The sequence below is a fragment of the Mustela nivalis genome (genome assembly GCF_964662115.1).
Source record: "Mustela nivalis genome assembly, chromosome: 6".
Taxonomy (NCBI): domain Eukaryota; kingdom Metazoa; phylum Chordata; class Mammalia; order Carnivora; family Mustelidae; genus Mustela; species Mustela nivalis.
In genome coordinates, this window is record NC_139025.1 from 71,884,504 (window position 1) to 71,907,314 (window position 22,811).

The following is a 22,811-nucleotide window of genomic DNA, read 5'->3' on the forward strand; positions in this document are numbered from 1 at the left end:
TGTGATCTCTGTCAAATAAATAAATAAAATCTAAAAAAAAAAAAAAAATTCCAGACTTCAAGTTATATTACAAAGCTGTAAATATCAAAACTGTATGGTACTGGCATAAAAACAGACAAGTAACGGGGTGCCTGTGTGGTGCAGTTGGTTGAGTGTCTGACTCTGGATTCTGGCTCAGGTCATGATCTCAGGGTCCTATGACTGAGTCCCATGTCTGGCTCTGTGATCAGTGGAGGGTCTGCTTCAGAGTCTCTCTCCCTCCCTCTGCCCTCCCACTTATGCTTGCTCACTCTCTAAAATAAATAAATATTTAAAAAAATAGACATATTGACCAATGGAACAGAAAAGAGAGCCCAGCAATACACCCATAATTATATGGTCAATGAATCTTCAACAAAGGAGGCAAGAATATGCAATGGGAAAAACACGGCCTCTTCCACAAATGATGGTGGGAAAACTAGACAGCAACATGCAAAAGAACGCATCTGGACCACTTTATTATACCATATATAAAAATAAACTGAACACAGATCAAGGACCAAAATGTGAGGCTTAAAACCATAAAAATCTTAGAAGAGAGCACAGGCAATAATTTCTCTGACATCAGCTGTACCATTTTTCTAGCTATGTCTTCTGAGGCAAGGGAAACAAAAGCAAAAATAAGCTACTGGGACTACATCAAAATAAAAAGCTTCTGCACAGCAAGGAAACCATCAACAAAACTAAAAGGCAACCTACTGAATGGGAGAAAATATCTGCGAATGACATATCTCATAAAGTGTTAGTATCTAAAATATATAAAGAATGTATGCAACTCAACACCAAAAAAACCCAAAATTGTTCAATTAAAAAATGGGCAGAAGACATGTCTTCTGCGAATAATACATCCAGATGGGCAACATATGAAGAAATGCTCAACATCACATCACCAGGGAAATACAAATCAAAACCACAATGAGTTACCACCTCACACCTCTCAGACTGGCTAAAAATAAAAAACACAAGAAACCAACAGGTGTTAGAGAGGATGTGGAGAAAAATGAAGCCTGTGCACTGTGCGTGGGAATGCAAACCAGTGCAGCCATTGCAGACAACACTATGGAGGTTCCTTAATAAATTAAAAATAGAACTACTGGGGCACCTGGATGGTTCAGTGAGTTAAGCGGCTGCCTTTGGCTCAGGTCATGATTCCAGGGTCTTGGGATAGAGCTCCACATCAGGCTCCCTGCTCAGTAGGGAGTCTGCTTCTCCCTCTACCGCTTCCCCCTGCTTGAGCTCACTTTCTCTCTCTCAAATAAAATCTTTAAAAGTAATAAAAATAGAACTACATATGATCCAGTAATTCCACTACAGGGTATTTACCCAAAGAATATGTAAGCACTAATTCAAAAGGATATGTGCACCCTTATGTTTATAGCATTATCTACAATAGCCAAACTATGAAAGCAGCCCAGGTATCCACTGATAAATGGATAAAAAATTGTATACGTGAAAACTAATTTAACGTTGTGTGTTCTTTATACTGGAATTAAAATTAAAAAGAAAGGGAAAGCAAGAAAATGGAAGTCAAGGTGAAGCAAGTGCAAAGAAGGACCAGCAGGGATTTTAGCAAATTGAGGGCACCACAGAATTCATGTACCTGTACGCTCAGTGCCGGCATTCTTCCCTGCTAATGCAGATACCTGTTTGGGCTCTTGGCTTCTCAGGAGGATGATGGGCAAGACTGAAGAGGAGGAAAGTCCAGGGAGGCAGCAAGGCTCAAAGGCAGCACTGAAGTTTGTCAAATGCAACAGCAAGAAGATCCTTGAGGATCTAGGTGTACTGGGCTTTGATCATGTAGTTGAGCCATGGGAGGCTTCTAAGAGCAGTGTGAGAGGGAAGAGCCTGATCTGGGAGGCCCCCCTCCTCTAAGCTGGTGTCCCCCGCAGAAGGGGGAAGCTGCAGGCTGTGGCATCAGCCAAGTGGTGGCTTAGGTCTGAACTGGTCTGCTGGACTGAGTGGAGAGGTAGGATGACAAGTGGCCTGTGAAGGGAGAACTTTCAGTTCGGTGGCAAAAGAAACACAGGCGTAAGAGAGAGGAGTGTCAAATGATTTGGAGCTCTCAGATCTCAGCCAATAGTGTTGGTGACATGGCAGTCTAGGCCAGATGGTCTTTTGTGGGGCTTAGGTAGGGCAAGGAAACCAGGTTGGGGGTCCCTGTTGGGGTGACAGTGTCCCATGTGCTGGAAGAAGAGGCACCGGGGCCTGGTCTCCCTCTGCTGAGGGGGCTCAGCAGCCCTCTGATTCCTTTCAGCACCTCCTTTGGTTCCCCCTCCCTTCCTAGGCCCCAGGGTCTTTAGCCCATAGTTTGACAGCAACCTCAAGTTCTCCTGTTCATTTAGACCTCCTGCCCAGAGTCCCCCAAATCAGAGACCTCCAGCCAAGATCAGCGGAACCCAGATTTTTCCAAGTGAAGCTGGTGGCAACAGCCACTGTGGGCTGTGTTCTTCTTGGTGGCTAACCTTGATACTCTCCTGGGGCCCGGAACCCACAGAGCAAAGACAGCTTCCTAGCCAGAACCTCAGTTGGAGGAGAGCAAAGGGGCCCAGAGACGTCAGCGGGAGGAGAACCCAAGTACCTCACTCTCAAATTACGTCTTTAGCACTTCCCGGTCACCCCTGCTACCTTTTCATCCCAACAAAGCACATACTGACTCCTCTTTCAATAAAGTTTTATTTTAAACCCCCTAGTGAAGATCTAAGAAGAAAATATAAAGTGCTTAGCTTTAGGGGTGGGGGAAGAGGAAAGGTACCCTGAGTTCACACCATTTGGACTTTTCCAGGTTAGTTCCTCAGAGATGAAAGAAGGCGTATCTCAAAATCAAAATCAAAAATAAAGAAAGAAAGAAAAAGTGGTGGGGTGGATAAAAATAACTGCTGAGTTCTCCACCAGCCAGGTACCTCGGCAGTTCAAGGACGTATCCATCAGAGGCAACCACTGAGAATTAGCACGAGGGAGGCAGGTCAACGGTGTGGAGAATGAGTCTCTTTCAAAGGAGATAGGAGGAAGAGAGGGGCAAGGAGGAAAGTGGGGCCCCCAGGCTCTGCAGCAGGGACAGAGAGGCTGCCTGTTCCTCTGGAGTCTCCTCCAGCAAATGTCGGGCAAAGGCCTGCTCCATCTGTGCCAGAAAAGGTGGGGAAGAGATGGTCATGAGCACAGCTGGGGAAGACACTACCCTAGGAGCACCTTTCCCTCCAGAGGCCCCTGCTTCTCCTGGAACACCCCACCCCCACCCCACCCCACCCCCACAGGCAGGCTTGGTCTCCCCCTCCTCTGAACTCACCTGCACTGTGATAAGACTCTTTGGGTTTGGGGTATGGCTGGGGCTGGGGCTCTCCTCCCAGAAATTCAGTGTCACTTGGAACTTGGGTGGGGGCCCGAGGCCCTGGAAGTACCTGGCCAAGTCTGATGAAAGAGAAAGGGTCAAGGGTTGGAAGCAAGAAAGAGGAGAGAGAGGCCACAGGCAGGAAGGGAATAGAGAGGGCCCATCCTGGAGAAAGAGCAGTGACTGCAGGGCCGAATGGAGATCAGGGCTAGAACAGGAGCTGCAGGGTCATGAGGCGGTTTCCTCACACCAGGAGAAATGCCAGCAACTCTGCTGCTATTCACCCATATGCAAATAGGAAAGGGTGCCCCTTCTCCAAGTAAGAAGTGTTTGAAGGTAACTGGTTTTTAATACAGCCTGAAAAGCTCTCTGCTATAAGAGCTTAGAGTCCTCATAGCAGCAGCCTGGGCTGCTACCACACAGGGGCTCCCCTCTCTGTCACCTGCTCATAACCCCGCTACCAAGGACACCCATGGCCCTGGCACGCTCCTGCCCTGCATCCCCTATACTTCTCGCCCCTACTCCTAAGGTCAGATTTCAGATTCAGAGATGAATGGAGGCAGGAAGTGGAACTGCAGGAGTGGATGGGAGAAGGCCAATCAGGGTTGCTGCCTAGGGTGGAGCAGGGCTGGTGTGGGTAATGTGCACCAGCTCTCCCAAAGGTGTCAATGGTGTGTATGCAAGTATGGATGCCAGGGAAGGTCTGGGAACACACCTTTCCATTACTGTCAGGTGCCATGCGGGGGGCAGTCCCCGAGATGGGACTTGCCTGCTCAGCTCCACCTGTGCCTTATCTTCCAAGGCCTGGGCTGGGGAAGGGCAGCTGCCAGGCAGCTGCCAGGGCTGAGCACACAGCCCTCCAGGCTGTGCACTATGCAAGTACAGGATGCCATGTATGAGCTATAAGGAAGGATCTGCTGGAGGAAACAGGGTGGTGGCAGAGCCTACCAGGTCCAGTAGAGGGGAACTAAGGGGCAAGGGCAGGGACTCCACTCAGCTGGAACAGCCTTACCTCTGCAGAAGTAGGTGGTTCGGAAGAGCTCCACGCACTCATTGCTGGGCAGCAGATGTGGGCCTGGACCGGGTGGTGCCTGGGGCGCGTTCCAGGAGACAGGGATAGGGCAGAGGCGCTGCACGAAGAGGCCCCGGGAGTTGCTGGCGACCAGGACTCCCCTCTCGATCTGGCTCAGCAGGCGCTGAGTAGGCTCCCTTGGGTCAGGCTTGGGAAAGACCACCTGCTCCATTCCGCACTGGGAGCCTGAGGGCTCAGCCACCAGGCGGCAGTCCAGGCTCTGCACCTGGGCTTCTCCCACCACACGCCCGCCATAAATGAAGGTGAGCAGCAGAGAGTAGTCTGCGGACAAAGAACCACCAGCTGCACCTGGCCTGCACCTGGCCTTCACCCTCGGGGTCTGCCTGGTCAGCACCAGGGCCTGAGGGGACCAGGAACGGCTCCTTGCAAATCCCATATCCTCATCTTGTGGGTGAGAAATATGAGGTCCAGAGAGGGAAACCAAGTGTGGGCTGGGGCCCTGCCTGCCGCTTCTGAGGTTAGAGAAGGCATCTTCCTCCTTATCCGCCCTCTTGCCAGCCCCACCAGCCAAGGAGCTTCCAGCCAGACTTTCCCATCACTCAGGAGGGGAACTGATACACAAATGCCCAGAGGACTCAGGGCTTAATGCCCAGGGTCTTACAGTTTGTAGGAAGGTCCCAGAGACTGGGGCTCTGCTTGACCCATGGGAATTCATGTCTCAAAGTGGATTTCCAGGGAACAGAGTGCATAGGGGGTACTTTGAGAGCTGAGCTGTTTGGAGTCTGGAGTCTGGCCTGGTGTACTGCCTAGAAACCAGTGCCTCTGTCGGGGTAAGGGGGGCCCAGTTTGCTACAAGACCCGACAGATACAGTAATACATGCATGACTCCCGGGAGACAAGCTGGGGAGACAAGGAGCAGGGATGAGTCAGAAACGCCACACACCTGAGTCTGGAGGAGGCAGAAACTCCAATGACACCTGATCTCCTTGGAAAGGGGCGCCTTCAGTTGTGTCCGCACCTATCAGGAAAACAGAGGCATATGGTTCAGGATGGGAATGGGGAGTCCTTGGGCCAGAGGCTGTGGCATGGGGGTGACAAACAGAGGCAGGGGAGGTGGTACCTTCCTGAGGCTCAGGGCTGTTGCTGCTGCTGCTGCTGCTCCCAAAGTTTGAATGGCCTGTTCCCCCATTGGCCCCCACCTCCTCCTGCAGACACAGTGTCTATTGTTGGCCCACCTCTCACCTAATTACTGTCCTGCCCCCTTCCCCATTTCCTCCCCAGTGCTTACATTTCTGAGGGGGTCCTCAAGCCAGGAGGGACTGAGCATACAGTTCTTTGTGGTGCACTCCTCCTCCTCCTTCTCAGAGGACACAAAACTGTGACATCGCTTTGATGGTGACTTCTGGGTCCCTGGCTGGGCTGTGGAATATCGTGGAGGGGGAGACAAATATCAGAGTCTTTTCAATTTTTTTTTTTAAAGATTTTATTTATTTATTTGACAGAGAGAAGTCACAAGTAGAGCTGCAGGCAGAGAGAAAGGGGGAAGCAGGCTCCCAGGACCCTGAGATCATGATCTGAGCCGAAGGCAGAGGCTTAACCCACTGAGCCACCCAGGCGCCCCAAGGGTCAGACTCTTAACTGTGGACAGAGAGTAGGAGAGGAGGCAGTGAAAGGATGGGGAGGACCAGGCAGGGGAACCCGGGCAACAGCTCCCAAGTACAGAGACAGGCAGGACTCTAAGTGAGGAACCTGCAGAGAGGCCCAGCACCCTCCCAGAAGGCTCCCATCTCCATCCTCCCCTAGTCCACAGTCTGCTGTTTCTAGAAGTGGCCGTGCAAGGGGACACAAGGGGACACCCACCGGAACAGGTCCCTGATGGTGGCAGCAGCCGGTACACCTTGTAGGGCTCAGCACCATCCCTATGGCCGCTCTCAGGAACCTCCTCAAATTCAGGACTCTTGTTGAGGGCACAGCGCAGACGTGTCTTCCAGATGGCAGGGCCTTCTGTGTCCCCTTCCTTGTACTTCCCCTTAAACATCGCCCATGCCTTCAAGACACAGGAAGTAAAGCAGAGGCAGCATGTCACACACCCCACTCCCCGGTAGAGGAGGGCAGCGACTTTGGGGTTGCCAACCGCCTGAGCACATGCACAGAAGAGCCAGTGTTCAGGTTTATGCTGCCTCCAAATCCTTCAAAGCTTCTGCGCTTTCACTTTGTATCAGATTGTGTCCACTCTGCTGGTTCTACCCTCCCACCTCCCCTTTCTCTGCAACCCCGGCCAACACAAGCCCTGGAAGGTGGGAGTTTCCGTGTACAGGCCACCCTTGGGGCGGGGTGGGGTGGGTGGGCTAGTTTCTGAGCACTTTCACCTTGAAGAAAGCAGCGTCCTGGTCCTCCCGGAAGTCCTGCTTGCCCGCGTGCTTCCAGGGGATCCGGAACATGGTCTTGGCGGCATCCTCCCAGCACACCCCGGGGAACTGCCCGCTCTCCACTTGCTCTACCACCCAGTTCCGCAGCTTTCGGGTGCAGCGTGCCCTGCCTGATGCCATCCTGGGTACAAGAGTCGCACGCAGGCAGCATCAGTGGAACCGACGCCGTGGGAGGGCACATCTGCCAAGGTCCTCACAAATAGGGTTGGTTCCTGCAAGGGCCCTCAAGGATCCCATTCATCTATTGTCAGTAGACATTTCTCAAAATTCTGGGGCCAAATTGTGTCGTTTCTCCCTTCACTAGTAATGATAAAGAAAATACATTCCTTTTAACATCTCAAGCTATGACATCTGGAAGGAAATCTTACGTGTTGATCTTAGTTTTAAGACTTTTGAGGAATCGGCTGCCTGCAGAGAACTCCCTCGGTGTGGCTAACGGGAAGAGGCCTGGTCTCTACCCAAGCATTGGCAGAGGTAGTTTCGGCATCTGAGATAACCCCATTGATCCCTCACCCGCCACCCCCAAAACCTAAGTTGACCCCACCAACCCTTCCCCTCTGCTAGCCTCTGGGGTAGGTGGGGCAAGGCTTCGGGCGGAAGTGGGCAGGGCCAGAAGGCAAGAAAACAAACAGGGGCCGCTCACTTCCATCCCGGGTTGAGAATTCTCTCAACAACCTAGCAGCAGGGTCTCCTGTCCTTTGCCTCTAGAGCTGGGAACACTGGCCCCAGGTCAGTCTCTCACTCAGGCCAAACCGCCCCGCGTTCTATTTCACAGGCCACTTGTACAGTCCTGTTCCGCGCAGGGGCCCCAGGAGCTCCTGCCCCCCACCTCCCGCCTCCGATCCGATCCGGCCCGGCCTTCCAGCTCTAGACCAGGCTGGCGTCCACTCTCCCATCTTACCTGCGCGGCTCGCTTGCTGTTCCAGGATGCAGCTAGCTGCTCTCGACTCAGCAGCCGTCCAGGCAGCGTCCTGATTTCTCCGCCCCTTCCTACAGTCCCCACCCTAAGTTTCAGTTCTCCTCCAGGCAGGGCTGCTTCTCAGAAATCACGTGGTCCAAGCTGCAGGGCAACCGCGTGCCACCAGGAGGCAGCAAGCATCTGAGCACTTCACTGTCGAAATTCCACTGTTGGTACACCGCAGGGCCCCTCCCCCTCAAGCTAATTTCCATACCTTCCCACCCCCTTAGCTACTCCCTGATCTCTGCGCCACTGCTGCTTGCTGCTGGCGGCGAAGGTTGTGGAGTCTGGCTGAGGCCTCTGGCTGGCTCTATACCACCCACGCTTCTACGTTTCCCTCCTCATGCCTGCCTGGTGCCTAGTAGGTGACCTCAGATACCAGTCGAATTGGATGAAGGAACAAAGAAGGCTGCAGAGGAGAAAGCCCAGGCAGAGTGGCTGACTGGGGAGGGCCTCCTTGGCCATTCAAGGTGTTAATTCCTTCCCGGCCCAGAGTCCAAGGAGGGTCAGGGGGTGGGCTGCAAGCGACCCTTGCAGCAAAGCTCTCAGTTCACCCACCCTCTCTCCCTGTGCCCCAGATGGTGGGGCCAGAAGAAGGACCACCAAAAAGCCTGGGCAAGGAGATGCTTCTTTATTGGTGCTGGAGTTGTTCCTCAGGAGGCTGGGCCTCGAGACCCTCAGGAGGATCCTTGCCCTTGGCTACTTCCTCCTGCGAGGGATACTGTGTCCCAAGGGCACTTCTTCCATCAGCTTCTGCAGAAGGAGAGAGAAAAGGATGCCACTGGAATCCTAGGGCTCAAACACAGGCTGGACAGGGACTTCTAGAGCATGGGTCAGAGGTGAGGCTGGAGAGGAGGCTTTACCTTTAATAGACGGGCATGGTAGGCAACAGGGTCCTCCCCGGCAATGGGCTGTGGGCGCACATGAAGGTAGCGCTCCACAGCAGTCTCCAGCTCCTCTACCTCATACAGGGTGGCAGGATCCAGCGAGTGGGCATTAATGAGGCTCACAAGATACTCTTTGTAGTGTGCCCTGGGGAGAGGACAGGGTGGAATCATCGTTCTTCTGTTTGGCTAATATCGAGCCAGGGTACCCTGTACATTGCCAGTCACTGACACACTCACACGAACGAGACTGACAACTCTTGCCACTTACACGGGTAGGCACCGTGTCTCTGCGCACGCTGCTGGCTCCTACCTAGCCACATCCTTGCCAGAGAGCCCCCCTCTTGCTTCCCCTGCAGGACCCACTATTCAGGAGACCCCCTTCACTCCCCAGGCGTAACCTCCCCAACACTATGCTCCATGCTATGCCTGACACTCACTGGCAGAGGCCAGCATGGCCAGCTGGAGTCTCCTTGCCACAAGCTTCATCTCGGAACCCGTTAGGAACCTCTTTCTGCTCCATCACCCGGCAGCCACCTAAGGATAAGGGAAGGAAGGGATCCTTGTGCTGGGAGGAGGTCACTAACCACGAAGCCTCCAGAGAGCCGGGTTATCAACGGAGGCAGCACAGGCCAAGCTTGGACCACACACCTGAGCCTCCCCTTTACCCACAACACAGTGGGAGCCCAGCCTGCCCTCACCCGCCTCCCAGGCTTGTCCCAACACTCACCGCCAGGTACTGCCCGGGCCCCCGCTGGGGGCTCTGTGTTGAACATGACATTATTGTCCTAAGGAGGGGCAGATGGATGGGCGTTAGGTTCCCCTTGATGCCAGCCCTCCTGCATTGCCCAGCAGAGCGCCTTTCCGTTCTTGCCCCCCAGGGCCCTGCCTCCCACCCTGGGCAATCTGAGCACCCAACCAGGCTGGCCAGCCCTGACCTGTAGCAGCTTCTGGAGCCGGAGAGCAGTCCAGTCCCGCAGGTAGAAGAGGCAGTCTCGTGGGTGGTGGCCGTGCAGGGACTTTTTCACCCTGCAGTTAGGGTCTGGACATTTCTGGCAGAAACCCAGATGGGAGAGGGAAAGTTGGAGACGGTTGGGGTCCTGGCTTCTCAGAACCCCTGCATGAGGGGTATAGGGATGGGGGAAGATGGAGACATTGGGAGGGTCTGAGGCAAGCAGAAAGGGGGAGGGGACAGAGAGGTGCTTTACACCCCACTGGCCTCCCCTTCTCTTCCCCTAGGCTATTCCTCCATGCCTTTGCCCCCCGCCCCCACCCGACGGCAGTGGCCCACTCTCCTGTTCCTTTCCTCCCCATCTCCAGGCTCACATTCTTGGCGTAAAAGGCATTGTAGCAGCCACTGCAGAACTGGTGGCGGCACTGGGTGCAGTGAAAGTGCATGCAGCCTCCTCGGGCCAATGCGTACGAGAACTTGCACTTGGGGCAGTCTGCAAAGGACAGCAGGTCAGGGCTGGGGCTGCCACTGCTCCTCTAGGCTCTTAGGATGAGAGGCTGGCAGTGACAAATGACCGGGCAAACAGGCCTCGCGGTCCGCCCTTACCAATGCCATTCTCCTGAAGATACATGGCTAGGCCCTGGGCCTGGTATTCTGGGTCATTGGTGCGTTTCCAGTTCTGGAAATCCTCACAGCTCCGGCCTCGGTGCTGCTCCTCCCACTGCAGGAGGGAAAGCAAACTTCACCTGAAAATTCCACCCTAGGCCCTTCCTGAGGGCCCCACCTGTCATACCTAGTGCTCTCTGGCTGTGTTTATGGCACTATCCTTCACCATTGGCCAGCCTCGGTTCTTTCACGTCCTCGTACTGGCAGTTCTTCGGTCCACCCCCCAAGCCTATCTCAGTGCCGTTCCTTTCTCTTTATCCCTACTGTGGCCATGCTACTCCAAGCCAGGTCAGGTCTGGCCTCTGTTCCCATTGTCTCTGCCTCCACCCCTGCTGGCCTGCGATGCAGGCTCCACCTGGTGGCCAAGATGCCTTGGAGAGTATAAGGCAGGCAGCTTCCACAGCACTGGGAATGTTCAAGCTTCAAGATTTAGTGGAAGGGTCTCAGATGGTCATTTTGTTATTACTGTTTTGTAATACAGATATCACTTTTTGGTATCCATCATTAAACTTTTTAGAGTATGTGCTGTCAAAATGAGCGCTCAAATATTAAACTTCTTAAAAGGCAAATGAGATAGTATCACCCCTTGCTTAGTCTTAGAATAAAAGGCAAATACCTTCCTCACTCGGCCTCAAGGCCTCTCCTGATCTGGCAGCTAGCTCCTCTCCGACCGCCTGCCACTCTCTCCCTTGCTCTTGGGGCTCCAGCCACACAATTCTGACTTTGGCCTTTCCATGTGTTGTTCTTTCTGGCCCGAATATCTTTTGCAAAGTTGGCTTCTTCTTAACTTTCAGGCCTGAGCTTAAATTAAACCATTTTTAGAGAAGACTTGTCTGACTTCTCTATCCTACGTAGGTCCGTTCCATTATTCCTAATCTCAAATTCCTGTGTTTTCTTTACAGAACTTATACACGTGTATTTATGCTCTCTCCCTCCCATACTCCCTTCCCCTCCTTCCTCCTCACCTTTCCTTCCTTCCCTCCCTCCCTCTCCCTTCCTTCCTCCGTTTCCTCATCTTTCACCCTCCTTCCCCCTCAGCCTCCCTCTCTCCCTCCGTCCCTCCCTCCTTTCCTGACTGTCTGCAGGCTCCTTGAGGCCAGAGCTCATGTCTGTTCCATGCTTTGATATACCCTGAGTCTGATGTAGTATATGCCAGTAGCTTAGCAAGTTCTTTCTGAAAGGATCAATGTGCCTCACCTGGCGCTTACAGCGCACACAGAAGGTCTGGTGACACTGGGGACACGTTGCCTCCAGCTGCTCCCGTTCATATATGAAGCCAAAGGAGCACTGTAGGTACAAGAGCATAAAGCTATATGAGACCTGATCTGGCACCCTGCCCTCCTCCACCTCCATCAGCTACCCCGGGCAGGCCACTTACCTGAGCACACCACAAGAACTTGGGGTCCCGCATGAGCACACCCTCAGTTAGCTTCTTGTGAAACAGTGCATAGGCATCTGGCTCTAGGCTCTCCCGCAGCTGTGGATAGGAGGCAGAAGTGGTGGGTATGCAGGGTTCCTGTTCAAAGCCCAGGGCACCCCGAGTCCTAAGGACTGCAGTACCTGGATGTCAAGGGTAGAGAAGTAGCTGAGCAGCTGCGTGTCATCAGTGAGGTCGGGGCGGCCACAGGCGGGGCACACCATGTCAGTGATGTGCTTCTCCTTCAAGGCGATGGTGAAGTGCTGGCGGAAGCAGTCAGGGCAGATGGTGCACTCACAGGAAGTCAGGGCCTGCATCTGCAGGGTGAGGCCAAGAGAGGAGGAGGTCTGAAGCCATGGCTGCCAGCCGGGGCGGGGGGGGCAGTAGCCAGGGGTCCACTGAGAAACCTGAGTCTAACGAACGACTGCCAAGGTAGCAACTTCCAACAAGTGCCTGGCAGGCAACTTAAGTGTCTAAAGACTATCACAGAAAAAAACAGTGGTGAGGCCCATAGTAAACGGAAGAGTACTCTCCGGAAGGTATTTGCATCCAACTTAGAAGCAAACAAATAACATCCCTGAACTGACAAAACTCTAGAGATGGGGGGCGCCTGCCTTTGCCTTGGTTCATGATCCCGGGATCCTGGGATCAAGTTTTGCATTGGGCTCCCTGCTCAGTGGGGAGCCTGCTTCTCCTTCTCTCTCTGCTGCTCCCCTTGCTTCTGTGCTCTGACAAATAAATAAAGTCTTTAAAACAAACAAAGTATAGTGAGGGAGAACAGACTAGTAGTTGTCAGGTAGGAGGAAGGGAAGAAAGTTGCAACTATAAAAGGGCTGCATGAGGGGGATCCTTTGAGGTGATGGGACAATCCGTATCTTGGTTACATGAACCTATATGCGGAATGAAATAGCACAGCGCCACATACCATGTGAAAAATGAACAAGGTCTGCAGTCTGGCTCACAAGGTACCAGTGTTTATTTCCTGGTCTTGATACTGTATAGTAATTACAGAAGATGCTACCATTGGGAAGAGGTGGGTAAAGAGCACACAGGACCCTATACTATTTTTACAACTTCTGAGAATCTACAACTATTTTAAAATAAAAAGTAGAAAACAAAACACAACTCAACATGTACAGAGCCAGTTTAACTAAATGGGAGTGTATTTGCCCCAAGAATTGCTACTTCTGGCCTAGAGTAAGCAGGGGCTTGGGAGATAAGAGGGGCCTGCTCCTACCAAATGGATATTTGATGATGACATTGAAGAATTCCTGGTTATTTTTTTTGGTGTGCCAATGGTATTTGTAGCTGTGTTTTCAAAGACTTACCTTTCAGAGATACACACTCAAGTGTTTACAGGCTGACTACATGCTGCCTAAGATCTGCTTCAAAGTAATTTTGTGTGTGTGTGTGTGTGTGTGTGTAGATGGAATAAAGACTGGTTAAATCCTGGTGACTGCAAAAGTGTGGTAATGAATATGTAGGAGTTGGGGGGACATGGAGGAAGAAAGCTGACATTTTGTGCTTGTAATGTTCCATAGTGGAATTGTAAAAATAATGGGGGCAGGAGGTGTCCCCACCTTCCTTCCAGACACTTCCTTCTGGACACTGTCTGGAGCACGTGGGCAATTGCAGAGCAAAAGACAGGGCTGGAGACGGGGGCTGGCACGGAGCAGGGCCCAAAGGGAAGAGAGTCATGCAAAGGCCAGGTGCAGAGGGGACAGGCTTACCCTATTGCGGGGCAGGGCCCAGCCGCACACAGCACACTCCTGTGCAAGCAAGCGGCGCAGAAAGGCCCGGTCCTGGCTGTGCCTCACAGCTTCCACTACGTCCCCCAGCTCGTAATTCCTGGGTGTCTCCTGCAGCAACGACAGTGCCAACTCTGCCCGGCCCCAGCTGGGGAGTGCGTAGACTGCCAAAAGCCGCCTAACCAGACTCTGCAATGTGATTCAGGGGGAGGGGGAAGAAGTGGCTGTCACACCCCAAGAATTCTACCCTTCGGCCCTCCCCCTGCTCCTCCAAGTGGATTATCCTCCCGGCACCTGCTTATCTGGCCCATCCCAGGAAAGGGTGGGATCAGGGCCCTTGTCCCAGAGGCGCTGATGGAAGGGCTCCAGGCGCTGGCGCTGGAGCTCTGTCAGGGCCCGAGCCACATCACCACCATGTTGGAACAATGCTTGAAGAGACCCCTCTTCAGGCCCAAAGCCCAGCGACCTGAGCTCCTGCACCTGAGAATTGGGGGTAGAGAGGAGTGAAGAGGGAAATGGCAGGCAAAAGAGTGTAAGAAGCTCCGAGACCCACAGTCCTCAACCCCCTCCCCCACCAGCACTGCTGGTACCTTCCTCCGCCGGGCCCTCACACACTCTTCCACAGCTTCGTCAACATTGCCATGCCGATCCAGCCAGGCTTTCCGGGCCTCCTGACAGGAAAAGGCACCCAGCCCCGGGTCCTGCTGTCCAGCCAGCTCGGCCACCATCTCCAGCACGTAGGGCAACTCTGAGCGCAACCATTGCAGGGGCACTTCGGTGCCTGAGTACTGTAGAGCTGAGAAGACTTCCTCTGGACAGGCACCTGCAGCTTCCCCTTCCTAAGGCACAGTCCCACCCCGACAGATGGCCCATCAGGAAGGGCACCCTCCACCCACTCTCTGCCCGAACCAAAATGCTGACAATGGTTAGACGTATGGATCACGTGAGTAGTGTATGGCATGGCACTGGTCATGTGGGAAGTAAGAGGCAGCTGCCACTAACAACATCAAGTTTTACAAGAACTTGTATTAATCTACGGTGGCCTTTCCTTTTCATGACTAGCTCAACCCTACCTCCTTCCAGGCCTAAATGCTTACCCGGATCTTGGTCACTAGTTGGAGACCTTCTTCCCGCATCTTGTCTTGGCGCTGCTTCTCGGGGTCCACACAGGAACTGGGAAGGGGGGCACTGAGGCGTCGTGTAGGCCCTGGCTCAGGGAGTCCCTCTTCCAGTGAGCAGGCATGGGGCCAGGGAGCATGCTGTATGGGGATGGGGCTGCTGGTCCGGTTGCACATGGCACACACCCAGCCAGGGCCCGAGTTGCAGAAGGTACAGTGAATACAGTACCAGACTGGAGTCTGGGCAGAGGAGAGCAAAGTATCCCCCTGCTGGGAAGGCAAAAAGAATTATCCAATTGAAAGCTGGCTGAGGCTCAAGATGGAAAGATAAGAGAGCTGGCGGGGGGGGGGGGGGGGGGACGCAGAGAAACTGAAGGAAACAGGAGATGAAGTAGAGAATGGCCTGTGGTAACAGATGCAAATAAAGAGATGGGAAGGCCAGGAACAGGTTACCTGAAGGGGCTGCAGGCAAATGTCAGTATCCCGAGAATCCACCACCAAGCTAGGAGGCTGAGCCAGCCGAGGTCTCTCACAAATGGCACATAGCACAGCTGCCGCCTCATTCTCAAAGGTGCAGCTCTGGCAGGCCCAACGACCCCGTGCAAGCTCAGATTCTAGGCCCCCAGCTCCTTGGGAACCCTCAATCCCCAGCCCCAACCCCTTACAGCCTCGGGGTCGATCACAGGCCACACAGAGCACTGCCCAAGATTCATTTAGCATGGCACAGGCAGCACAGTGCCAGGGCAAACGGGCATTTGTGGGATCAGGGGAAGCTTTCAGGGGAAGCATAAGAGAGCTATCTCCCAGGGTCAGCACGGAGGTTGACTGGGTCCGTGATTGAGCTGACGCAGGTAAGCTGTAATGAAAAAGCAGAGGTCTGTTGGGGGCGCCCTGGTGCCCAGGTCCCTTATTCCCAGGCATCCCTCATTCTCTGTGGGAAAACACAGACCCTGTCCTTTGTATGTATTGTTCTGTCTGGAACACACCATACCCATGGCCTGTTTAATATTTAATTACATCTTAAAGTTCACATCTTGCTGATAGAGATCCTTAATGTTGGGCCTAACCCATACTAGGTGCTTAGAAATCCTACTGATTGGGGGCATGCTTGGCTCAGTTGGTTAAGCATCTGCCTCTGGCTCAGGTCGAGATCCCAGAGTCCTGGGATCGAGTCCTGCATCAGACTTCCTGCTCCTCAGGGAGTCTACCATTCCTCTGCCTCTCCTCCCACTGATTCTCTTAATCTCTCTCTCTGCCAAATAAATAAAATCTTTAAAAAAAAAAAAAGAAAAGAAAGAAATCCTACTGATTGAACAGATCCTTTAGGCTAGGTTCCTCCTCTTCCTATTTGCACAACATAATAATCTATCTTGCTATGACTGATACTTGCTTTAAATGTATGTCTGTGACCTCTTGGAGGGCAATAACTGCCTGCATGTCTTCTATGAAACAGTCTTTATTTATTTATTTTAAAAAGGTTTTATTTATTTATTTGTCAGAGAGATAGAGTACAGGCAGAGGCAGAGGGAGAAGCAGGCTCCCTGCAGAGCAAGGAGCCTGATATGGGACTCGATCCTAGGACAATGACCTGAGCCGAAGGCAGCTGCTTAACCGACTGGGCCACCCAGGCATTTAGCATAAAAACTGACACAGAGTAGATATTCAAGTTACTGTAAGTTCTCTCAACTTCATTCCCACCCAGAAGAGAAGATCTCTCACCTGGGGGTCAGGCAGGTGGCCTGGGGGGCCCCAGGCAGGGTCTGACGGAGGTGATGGGCACGGGATGGGTGTCCATGGAACAGGCGATCACAAGCTGGGCACAAGGCCTGTTTACAGGATGAGCAGTGCAGTATGCCTGGGGCAGAGCCACAGAGGAAGCAGGGACCAGGAGTGGAGCCTGAAAAATAGGAGAGAAAAAAATTGAACATCTTTCTGAAAAAGACCAAGTTACATCTGAATTTGCTGTGGGAGGAAATAAATCACAGACTACTTTTCAACATACCCAGACCCAAGGAAGCAATTTTAATCTCTTTTAAAAGGCAAGAAGATACACAGAGTAGGGCCCCAAATTTCCATTAGTTTGGTCTACTAGAAACTGCCCCACCCCCCATTACAGGACAAATAATACCTGGGGCAGAGGGTGTGGTGAGGGGGCCAGGAGCAATTTCTCTCAATAAGGGGGCAAACTCTGAGAGCTGTAGTATCTGAGAAGAAAAGGACAGGGCAAGGGTTTGGGGACACACAGTCCCACAACCCCTGTCCCCTTTGGTCATCAGGTCTTAGAGCCCTATCCCTACCTTGCTTACATCATCCTCAACCTTGTCTTCCAGCAGCTGCTCCAGGGCTTGTTGTCTTGGGTGAGTATTCTGCAAACAAGGTAAAAAGAGTTTCCATCTGGAGTCCTAGGACAAGGCCCGCCCTCAAAGCCATGGTCTCCCAGCATCCACAGCAAGAACAGTATGGGGAGTTCCCAGGTTGCTATGGGGACTAAGCCCATGGCAGTAGCATGAGGTCCCCAGCCTGCCTTTGGGAGCGAGGCTGGGCTCCCCAGACCTGGTATTTAAGTCCTCAGGACTACAGACACTGCAACATCTCACCTGTAACAGCAGGCTGAGCTCTGTCCGAAGCAGCAGCACTTCCAGTGTGACTGCAGCCACCTGGTGCTCATCGGGCTCCTCCTGCCCCTCGGGGAAACTCAATCCATCTGGTTGCTCCTCTGTGTAGCCATACAATCGCAGAACGTCCCGGCCCCCCTACCACACATTCAAACCAGTCACAACCCACCAGGCCCCCTTCCCAAAAGGGGTTGGGGCACAGCCTCCGGCCCTTTCTAGCCAACCCCCCAGCCCAGGCTAAGTCTCCTTCTCCCACAAGGGGCCCAGGGGGGCTTCACCTGCACAGCATCCACTGTACTGCGAAAGACAGGGTTATTAAACTTGACCCCGCGCCAGTACCGGGGCCGCTGAGGGCTGAGGAGGTTGCGGCCATATTTCTCCAGGATGTTCAGGGCCGTGGACAGGGTGTTGAGGTAGTTTCGGGGCTGAGAGCAGTCAGAGAGCGGAGAGCTGTGAGCCCCGCCCTGGGCTCCCGTCCTCCAGTCCCCCTCCCGAGCGGGGCCGGGCCTCACCTCCCCATGAGCATTGCAGCGGACCAGGCGTGAGGCGTTCAGCTGCAGGTAGCGGGCTGCTGGCGGCATGGATGTGACCAATAGCGGCTGCAGCTGCTCCATGGAAAACACCTGCCCCGAATCTTTCCTCAGGGCGCTCGTCAGCTCCTCACGGGCAGCCTGGAAGGCCCGCTCCTCCTCCTCCCCCGGCATCCTGAGACAGGAGTCAGCCCCAGCCCCGTCGTCCGCCGGGACCTGGCGCAGGCTGTGCGCGGCCTGAGCGCCACCCCTCCCGCCTGGTGTCCGGCTTCGCGGCACGACTCGGTCGGCAAAGCCGCCCCAGGTCACTCGGGCCACGGTCAGTCTTCGGCCCCGGGACCCGCGCCAGGGTTAGCCGGGAACAGGAAGTACTAGCAAAGAGGGCGGGATTGCGACCTAGTTTCAGGGGAAGGGGAGGGCTTTAAGGTTAGGCCAGGGTGGGGTCAGGAAATCAGGAGGCGTGGCCAAGAGGGAAGCCAGGGCCCAGCCAATGAGAAGGCCAAATGGTCTCTGGCTCCTCCCCTAGACCGTCTGGGCCTTAAACGCCGAACGCGCTCTCTTCTCCCCCTTTCTCTAGGCTGGTTCCGCCCCTTTCCGGATGGTCCTAGGCGCGGGGTTACTTTATTTCCTTCAAAACCTTTTCTGTTACATCAGTCGGCCTTGTTCCGGTCCCCACCGGGGAAGCCCCACTCTGCCAGGACTCAGCTTTGGCCACTCTGGGGCCCCCTCAAGCGAGTCCTGCCCCTTCTGCTCTCCTGGAGGGATTCCGGAGAATGCTCCCTTCCATATTCTACTAGTTCTTCTCGGCCCCCGGCCCTCCCCCACTTACACTCTGATCCCTCTCGGGCTCCTCCCTGCAGTCGAGCCTTCTGGGGGAGCCCCATCACTGAACACCCCCTTTCCCACTCTCCAACCCCTCCCACCCCAACCCTGGACTTTCCCGGGACCGCTCTGACTCCTCCCTAGAAGCCCCTCCCCTTCCCCGAGGGACAGCCCCTGTTCGGTAGCCGCGGTCCCACTTTTATCCTAGCCCCTCCCTCGGACAGCCCCTGGGCTTGTGACCGAGTCCGCACCGCCTCTACTAGTCGCAGCAGGCCGAGAATGACTGAGGGGCTGCCTACGGTTTGCGGCCTGCCAGAGGGAGGGGGAAAAGAAGGAAGGGGGCGGGGCTGAGGGGGGCGGGCCTGGACGTGGGGAGTGAAAGCGAAAGGCCAGGCGGCGAGCTGGGAGAGCGAAGATCTTGCAACTGGAACAGCATGGCCAAGCCTTGTGGGGTACGCCTGAGCGGGGAAGCCCGCAAACAGGTAATGGGGGATCGGGAGGCCACAAAAGGGCCAGCGAGCCCTCCTGGCTAGTGGCCAGGCTGGGTACTCTAGGGGATCAGGGCCGTGCCAGAGAACTCCCCCAACCTCTTCTTAGTGCTTTCACTTCTACCTGGGGATTCCCAGTTCCTGCCCTCTGGCCGGTCTCTGCACGGAGCCTGAGCTTCCAGGGAAATCTGGCTTGTGGTAGGAAAGGCCTGAGCCAAGTTGGAGGGTATCCCTTTGTGGGTGGGATCTCACTCTTGACAACTGAGACCCTTAACCAACATCCGGGTACTGCTCTTTGTGCAGGTGGATGTCTTCAGGCAAAACCTTTTCCAGGAGGTAAGTCTCCTAGATTCAAGCGGTTTGACTCAGAATCTTAGACCAGTACTTGAGAGCCGCAACCTCTCAGGATGATCCCCCCCCAAACCCACCCTGGGCCCTACTTCCCTTATCAAACCTTAACCCAAGGCTCCTAATTATTGATCTCTACCTTTAATTTGACTCCTCTTAATATTCTCTCCACTTCTGCTGCTTCCTCTCCCCTCTTTTGGTGTGGAGGGAAAAGCTGTGGCCCCAAAGTCCTAACCTTGGTTCTGCCACTTCCCAGCTTGGGCAAGTCCCTTCACTTCTTCTGGCTTCAGTTTCCTTATTTGTAAGTATTGGAGTCAATGATTTACAAGGGCCCTTCCAGTCTTCACTTCTCTGACACCTCTGGAGTGTCATCTGAGATTCCCCATCCTTGCAATGTAACCCACAGGCAGAGGAGTTCCTCTACAGTTTCTTGCCACAGAAAATCATACACCTGAATCAGCTCTTGCAAGTGAGTAGTATGGGCCCCTCCCAGCCCATCCCAAGGCCTCTCCCCTCTCCATCCACCCCCTCTAGCTAACAACTGGGTTCAGCATGCAGAGAACAGTTTGAGTGGTGGACTGGAAACGTTAGAATAGTGTGAGGCCTGAGTATAGGGAGAGAGTTGGGTGGACTGTGTGGAGGGAAGTCTGTGACTCAGAATGAGGGACTAGGTTGGGCAGCTGCTGACAGTGAGCTCTGTGCAGGAGGACTCCCTCAATGTGGCTGACCTGACCTCTCTCCGGGCCCCACTGGACATCCCCATCCCAGACCCCCCGCCCAAGGATGATGAGGTGAGGCACTCGGGGTGCAGGGCTCAGACTATAAACTGGGTGGAGATGATGGCCCTCCAACCTCCGAGACTTTTCTAAAGCTGTTGTCCCTCATTTTACCTTAGATGGAAACAGATAAGCAGGAAAAGAAAGAAGGTAAGAGAGGAAGGGGTGTCTAGGGAAGAGGAAGGGGCACATTGCTTGCTGGAGGAGAAGGGGCCTGAATGTCCTTTTTTTCACAGTTCCCAAGTGTGGCTTTCTCCCTGGAAATGAGAAGGTTCTCGCCCTCCTTGCCCTGGTTAAGCCAGAAGTCTGGACTCTCAAAGAAAAATGCATTCTGGTAAGCCTGGGAACTGGGAGAAAGAGAAAGAGAAGACAAGCTGGGCCCGGCCCTAGTCTCCTTGAGAGATGCAATTCCTTCATTCAAGGGCCTATTTCTGACATAGGAAACTTCCTCTGTGCTTTGGGTTTGGATACCTTGTGTTCTCATTCTGCTAGACCTCTGATTTCACAGTGGTATCCTTGTAATCAGAGACTATGTTGTAGCCACTCCCATAATGTTAGTCTTACCTGGTACACAGTGCAGGTGTTGTGTCATCGTGAGTTGGTTTAAGAGCTTGGGCCCTAGAGACTGCTTGGGCTTAGATCCTGACTCTATCACTTACCATGCTGGTTACCTTAAGTAAGCTTCTTGGACACTCTGTGACACAGTTTTTTCATCTATCAAGTGGGTACAATAAGAATATGTATCTTGAGAAACTGCTGTGAAGATTAAATGAGATATATGTGTAGCACAGTGTCTGGCATGTAATAACTCTTCAATTAAATATAGTTGTTATTAGAAAGTGGCAGTAAAAGGAAAGACCCAGGAAGTTTGTTGAATGATTTCTACATGATTATAATTTAGGTGATCACATGGATTCAGCACCTGATCCCCAAGATTGAGGATGGAAATGACTTTGGGGTGGCTATCCAGGTAAGAAAAGGGTGTATGAGGACATTGAAAGCAGGGAGAGGCATTGTGAGTGAGAGATAGGAACTAGACATAATCTGGGAGGAGGAGGAGGAAGAAGATGGTGGGTGAAGGAGGGAGGAGATGAAGTGTTTTTCTTGCTGCTCATCTCTCTCTCTCTCTCTTTTGAATCACAGGAGAAGGTGTTGGAGAGGGTAAATGCAGTCAAGACAAAAGTAGAAGCCTTCCAGACAACCATTTCCAAGTGAGGGTAGCCGGAGGGCCAGCATGGGGGTTGCTGCAAGGACATTTCTTTGGGATCCCTGTAGCTGGGCAGTCCCATCAGGATGATGGGGGCCTCTGGGAAGGGTCTGAGGGAATATCTCCCTCTCTCTCTACCCGTTCCTGTGTTTATTCCCTTACTTTCGGCAGGTACTTCTCAGAACGTGGGGATGCTGTGGCCAAGGCCTCTAAGGAGACTCATGTAGTGAGTACATAGTCACCAGGCTTCTAGCTGAGGCTCGTTGGAGGTGGGGCAAGGAAGAGGGGCTAGAGGTCTTTCCTGTCTGTTTTCTGACTTTCTCGTAATGTGGGAAATACTAACCTAAGAGCACTGGCTAGAAAAACTGATTTGGATCTCAAAAACCTTGACCCCTTTCTTGGCTTGATCCTGTGGGATTCCATTTCTTGGTCCTGAGAAGGGCTTATCCTCAAGTTACCTATTCCCTATGTGAGGAAACCAAATTAATGTCCCAGCCTCCCATGGGTCTGACTCAGCTTTGCCTCCCACATCCCAGATGGATTACCGGGCCCTGGTGCATGAGCGAGATGAGGCAGCCTATGGGGAGCTCAGGGCCATGGTGCTGGACCTGAGGGCCTTCTATGTGAGTGTGGAGGAAGCTCCTATGGGAGATGGTTGAGGGGGACAGGGGAGAAGCCAAGAACCTAATTGCCATTCTTCTGGCCTTCTTCCAGGCTGAGCTTTATCATATCATCAGCAGCAACCTAGAGAAAATTATCAACCCAAAGGGTGAAGAGAAGCCATCTATGTACTAGTCCAGGGCCAAAATAATAATAATAATGATAATAATAATAAATGACCTATTCTTTGTGTGGATTACTGCTGGTGTGTGTCATTCATTCAGAAGGCATTTATTGAGTGTTGCCTATGTCCAGATACTGAATGTGAATATGGTGGCAGGAAAGAGAGGGGATGCATGAGGCCAAAGATGAAGGGGAAACCCAGCCTGTTCTTAAGAAGGCATCCTAAAGAACAGGGTGGAAATTTTGACATGTCGTGATAGCTATGTATATTCCCTGTATTTGAGAATTTCACAAGATTATTTCAAACATTTAGGGGGCTTGTGAGTGCTTCCTGGAAGAAGTAGCATTTGCACAGACCCCTTTTAGGAACAAGCAGGCCTTGGACTGAAAGCTGAGCAAGGAGAAAGCTCTGGGACTGAGATCAGGGAAAGAAGAAAGAACACCACTCATCAGCTCAGTGCCAGCCGGGAGAGGGAGTGAGGTTTCACTGGGAGAATTATGGGTGAATGGTGGGACTCCTTTCCAAGGGCTGACAAAAAAACGCTCCGAAGGTACTATGTTGAAGGACATACGGCAGGACATTAAGGGAAGGATGGGCCTGTAACTTTTTTTGTCCTCTTTCCTCCTCCTTCAGCCAATTGCGCCTTTAATTCTGCTGAGGCTACATTAGGGA

The 22,811-nt window shown here is 53.1% G+C and overlaps 3 protein-coding genes across 16 annotated transcripts; 1 reads left to right on the forward strand and 2 right to left on the reverse strand.

The window, feature by feature from the left end:
* Positions 1–2,693: 2,693 nt before the first annotated feature.
* On the reverse strand, positions 2,694–8,095 carry IRF9 (interferon regulatory factor 9). The gene is made up of 9 exons (XM_082734521.1): positions 7,728–8,095; positions 6,767–6,947; positions 6,258–6,444; positions 5,686–5,816; positions 5,518–5,602; positions 5,341–5,415; positions 4,377–4,718; positions 3,323–3,444; positions 2,694–3,157 (listed from the first exon to the last, which is right to left on the reverse strand). The coding sequence occupies exons 2-9, from the start codon at positions 6,944–6,946 to the stop codon at positions 3,029–3,031; spliced, it is 1,251 nt and encodes a 416-aa protein (XP_082590647.1). The 5' UTR covers position 6,947; positions 7,728–8,095; the 3' UTR covers positions 2,694–3,028.
* Positions 8,096–8,393: 298 nt separating this feature from the next.
* RNF31 (ring finger protein 31) lies at positions 8,394–18,298 on the reverse strand. 3 transcript variants are annotated; one of them, XR_014312767.1, is made up of 21 exons: positions 17,697–18,298; positions 17,463–17,609; positions 17,167–17,322; positions 16,867–16,935; positions 16,698–16,773; positions 16,289–16,466; positions 15,023–15,425; positions 14,549–14,839; positions 14,042–14,290; positions 13,746–13,931; positions 13,434–13,640; positions 11,847–12,020; positions 11,665–11,763; positions 11,484–11,573; positions 10,227–10,341; positions 9,995–10,113; positions 9,607–9,785; positions 9,399–9,456; positions 9,109–9,205; positions 8,648–8,816; positions 8,394–8,537 (listed from the first exon to the last, which is right to left on the reverse strand). XR_014312767.1 is itself a non-coding variant. In XM_082734512.1 (21 exons), the coding sequence occupies exons 1-21, from the start codon at positions 17,886–17,888 to the stop codon at positions 8,484–8,486; spliced, it is 3,243 nt and encodes a 1,080-aa protein (XP_082590638.1). In that variant the 5' UTR covers positions 17,889–18,298; the 3' UTR covers positions 8,394–8,483. The 3 variants fall into 3 exon arrangements, 2 of the variants coding, with proteins under 2 accessions (XP_082590638.1, XP_082590639.1); XM_082734512.1 differs by having other exon boundaries at positions 9,607–9,720; XM_082734513.1 differs by having other exon boundaries at positions 9,607–9,720; positions 16,876–16,935; positions 17,697–18,112.
* On the forward strand, positions 18,292–22,209 carry PSME2 (proteasome activator subunit 2). 12 transcript variants are annotated; one of them, XM_082734553.1, is made up of 12 exons: positions 18,644–19,018; positions 19,328–19,360; positions 19,580–19,673; positions 19,779–19,841; positions 20,077–20,163; positions 20,268–20,298; positions 20,385–20,482; positions 21,050–21,118; positions 21,292–21,359; positions 21,527–21,581; positions 21,851–21,978; positions 22,070–22,209. In XM_082734553.1, exons 2-11 carry the CDS (start codon positions 19,332–19,334, stop codon positions 21,965–21,967), a joined length of 711 nt encoding a protein of 236 aa, XP_082590679.1. In that variant the 5' UTR covers positions 18,644–19,018; positions 19,328–19,331; the 3' UTR covers positions 21,968–21,978; positions 22,070–22,209. The 12 variants fall into 12 exon arrangements, with proteins under 12 accessions (XP_082590676.1, XP_082590679.1, XP_082590673.1 ...); XM_082734547.1 differs by having other exon boundaries at positions 21,892–21,978; XM_082734548.1 differs by having other exon boundaries at positions 21,527–21,578; positions 21,892–21,978.
* The last annotated feature ends 602 nt before the right edge of the window (positions 22,210–22,811 follow it).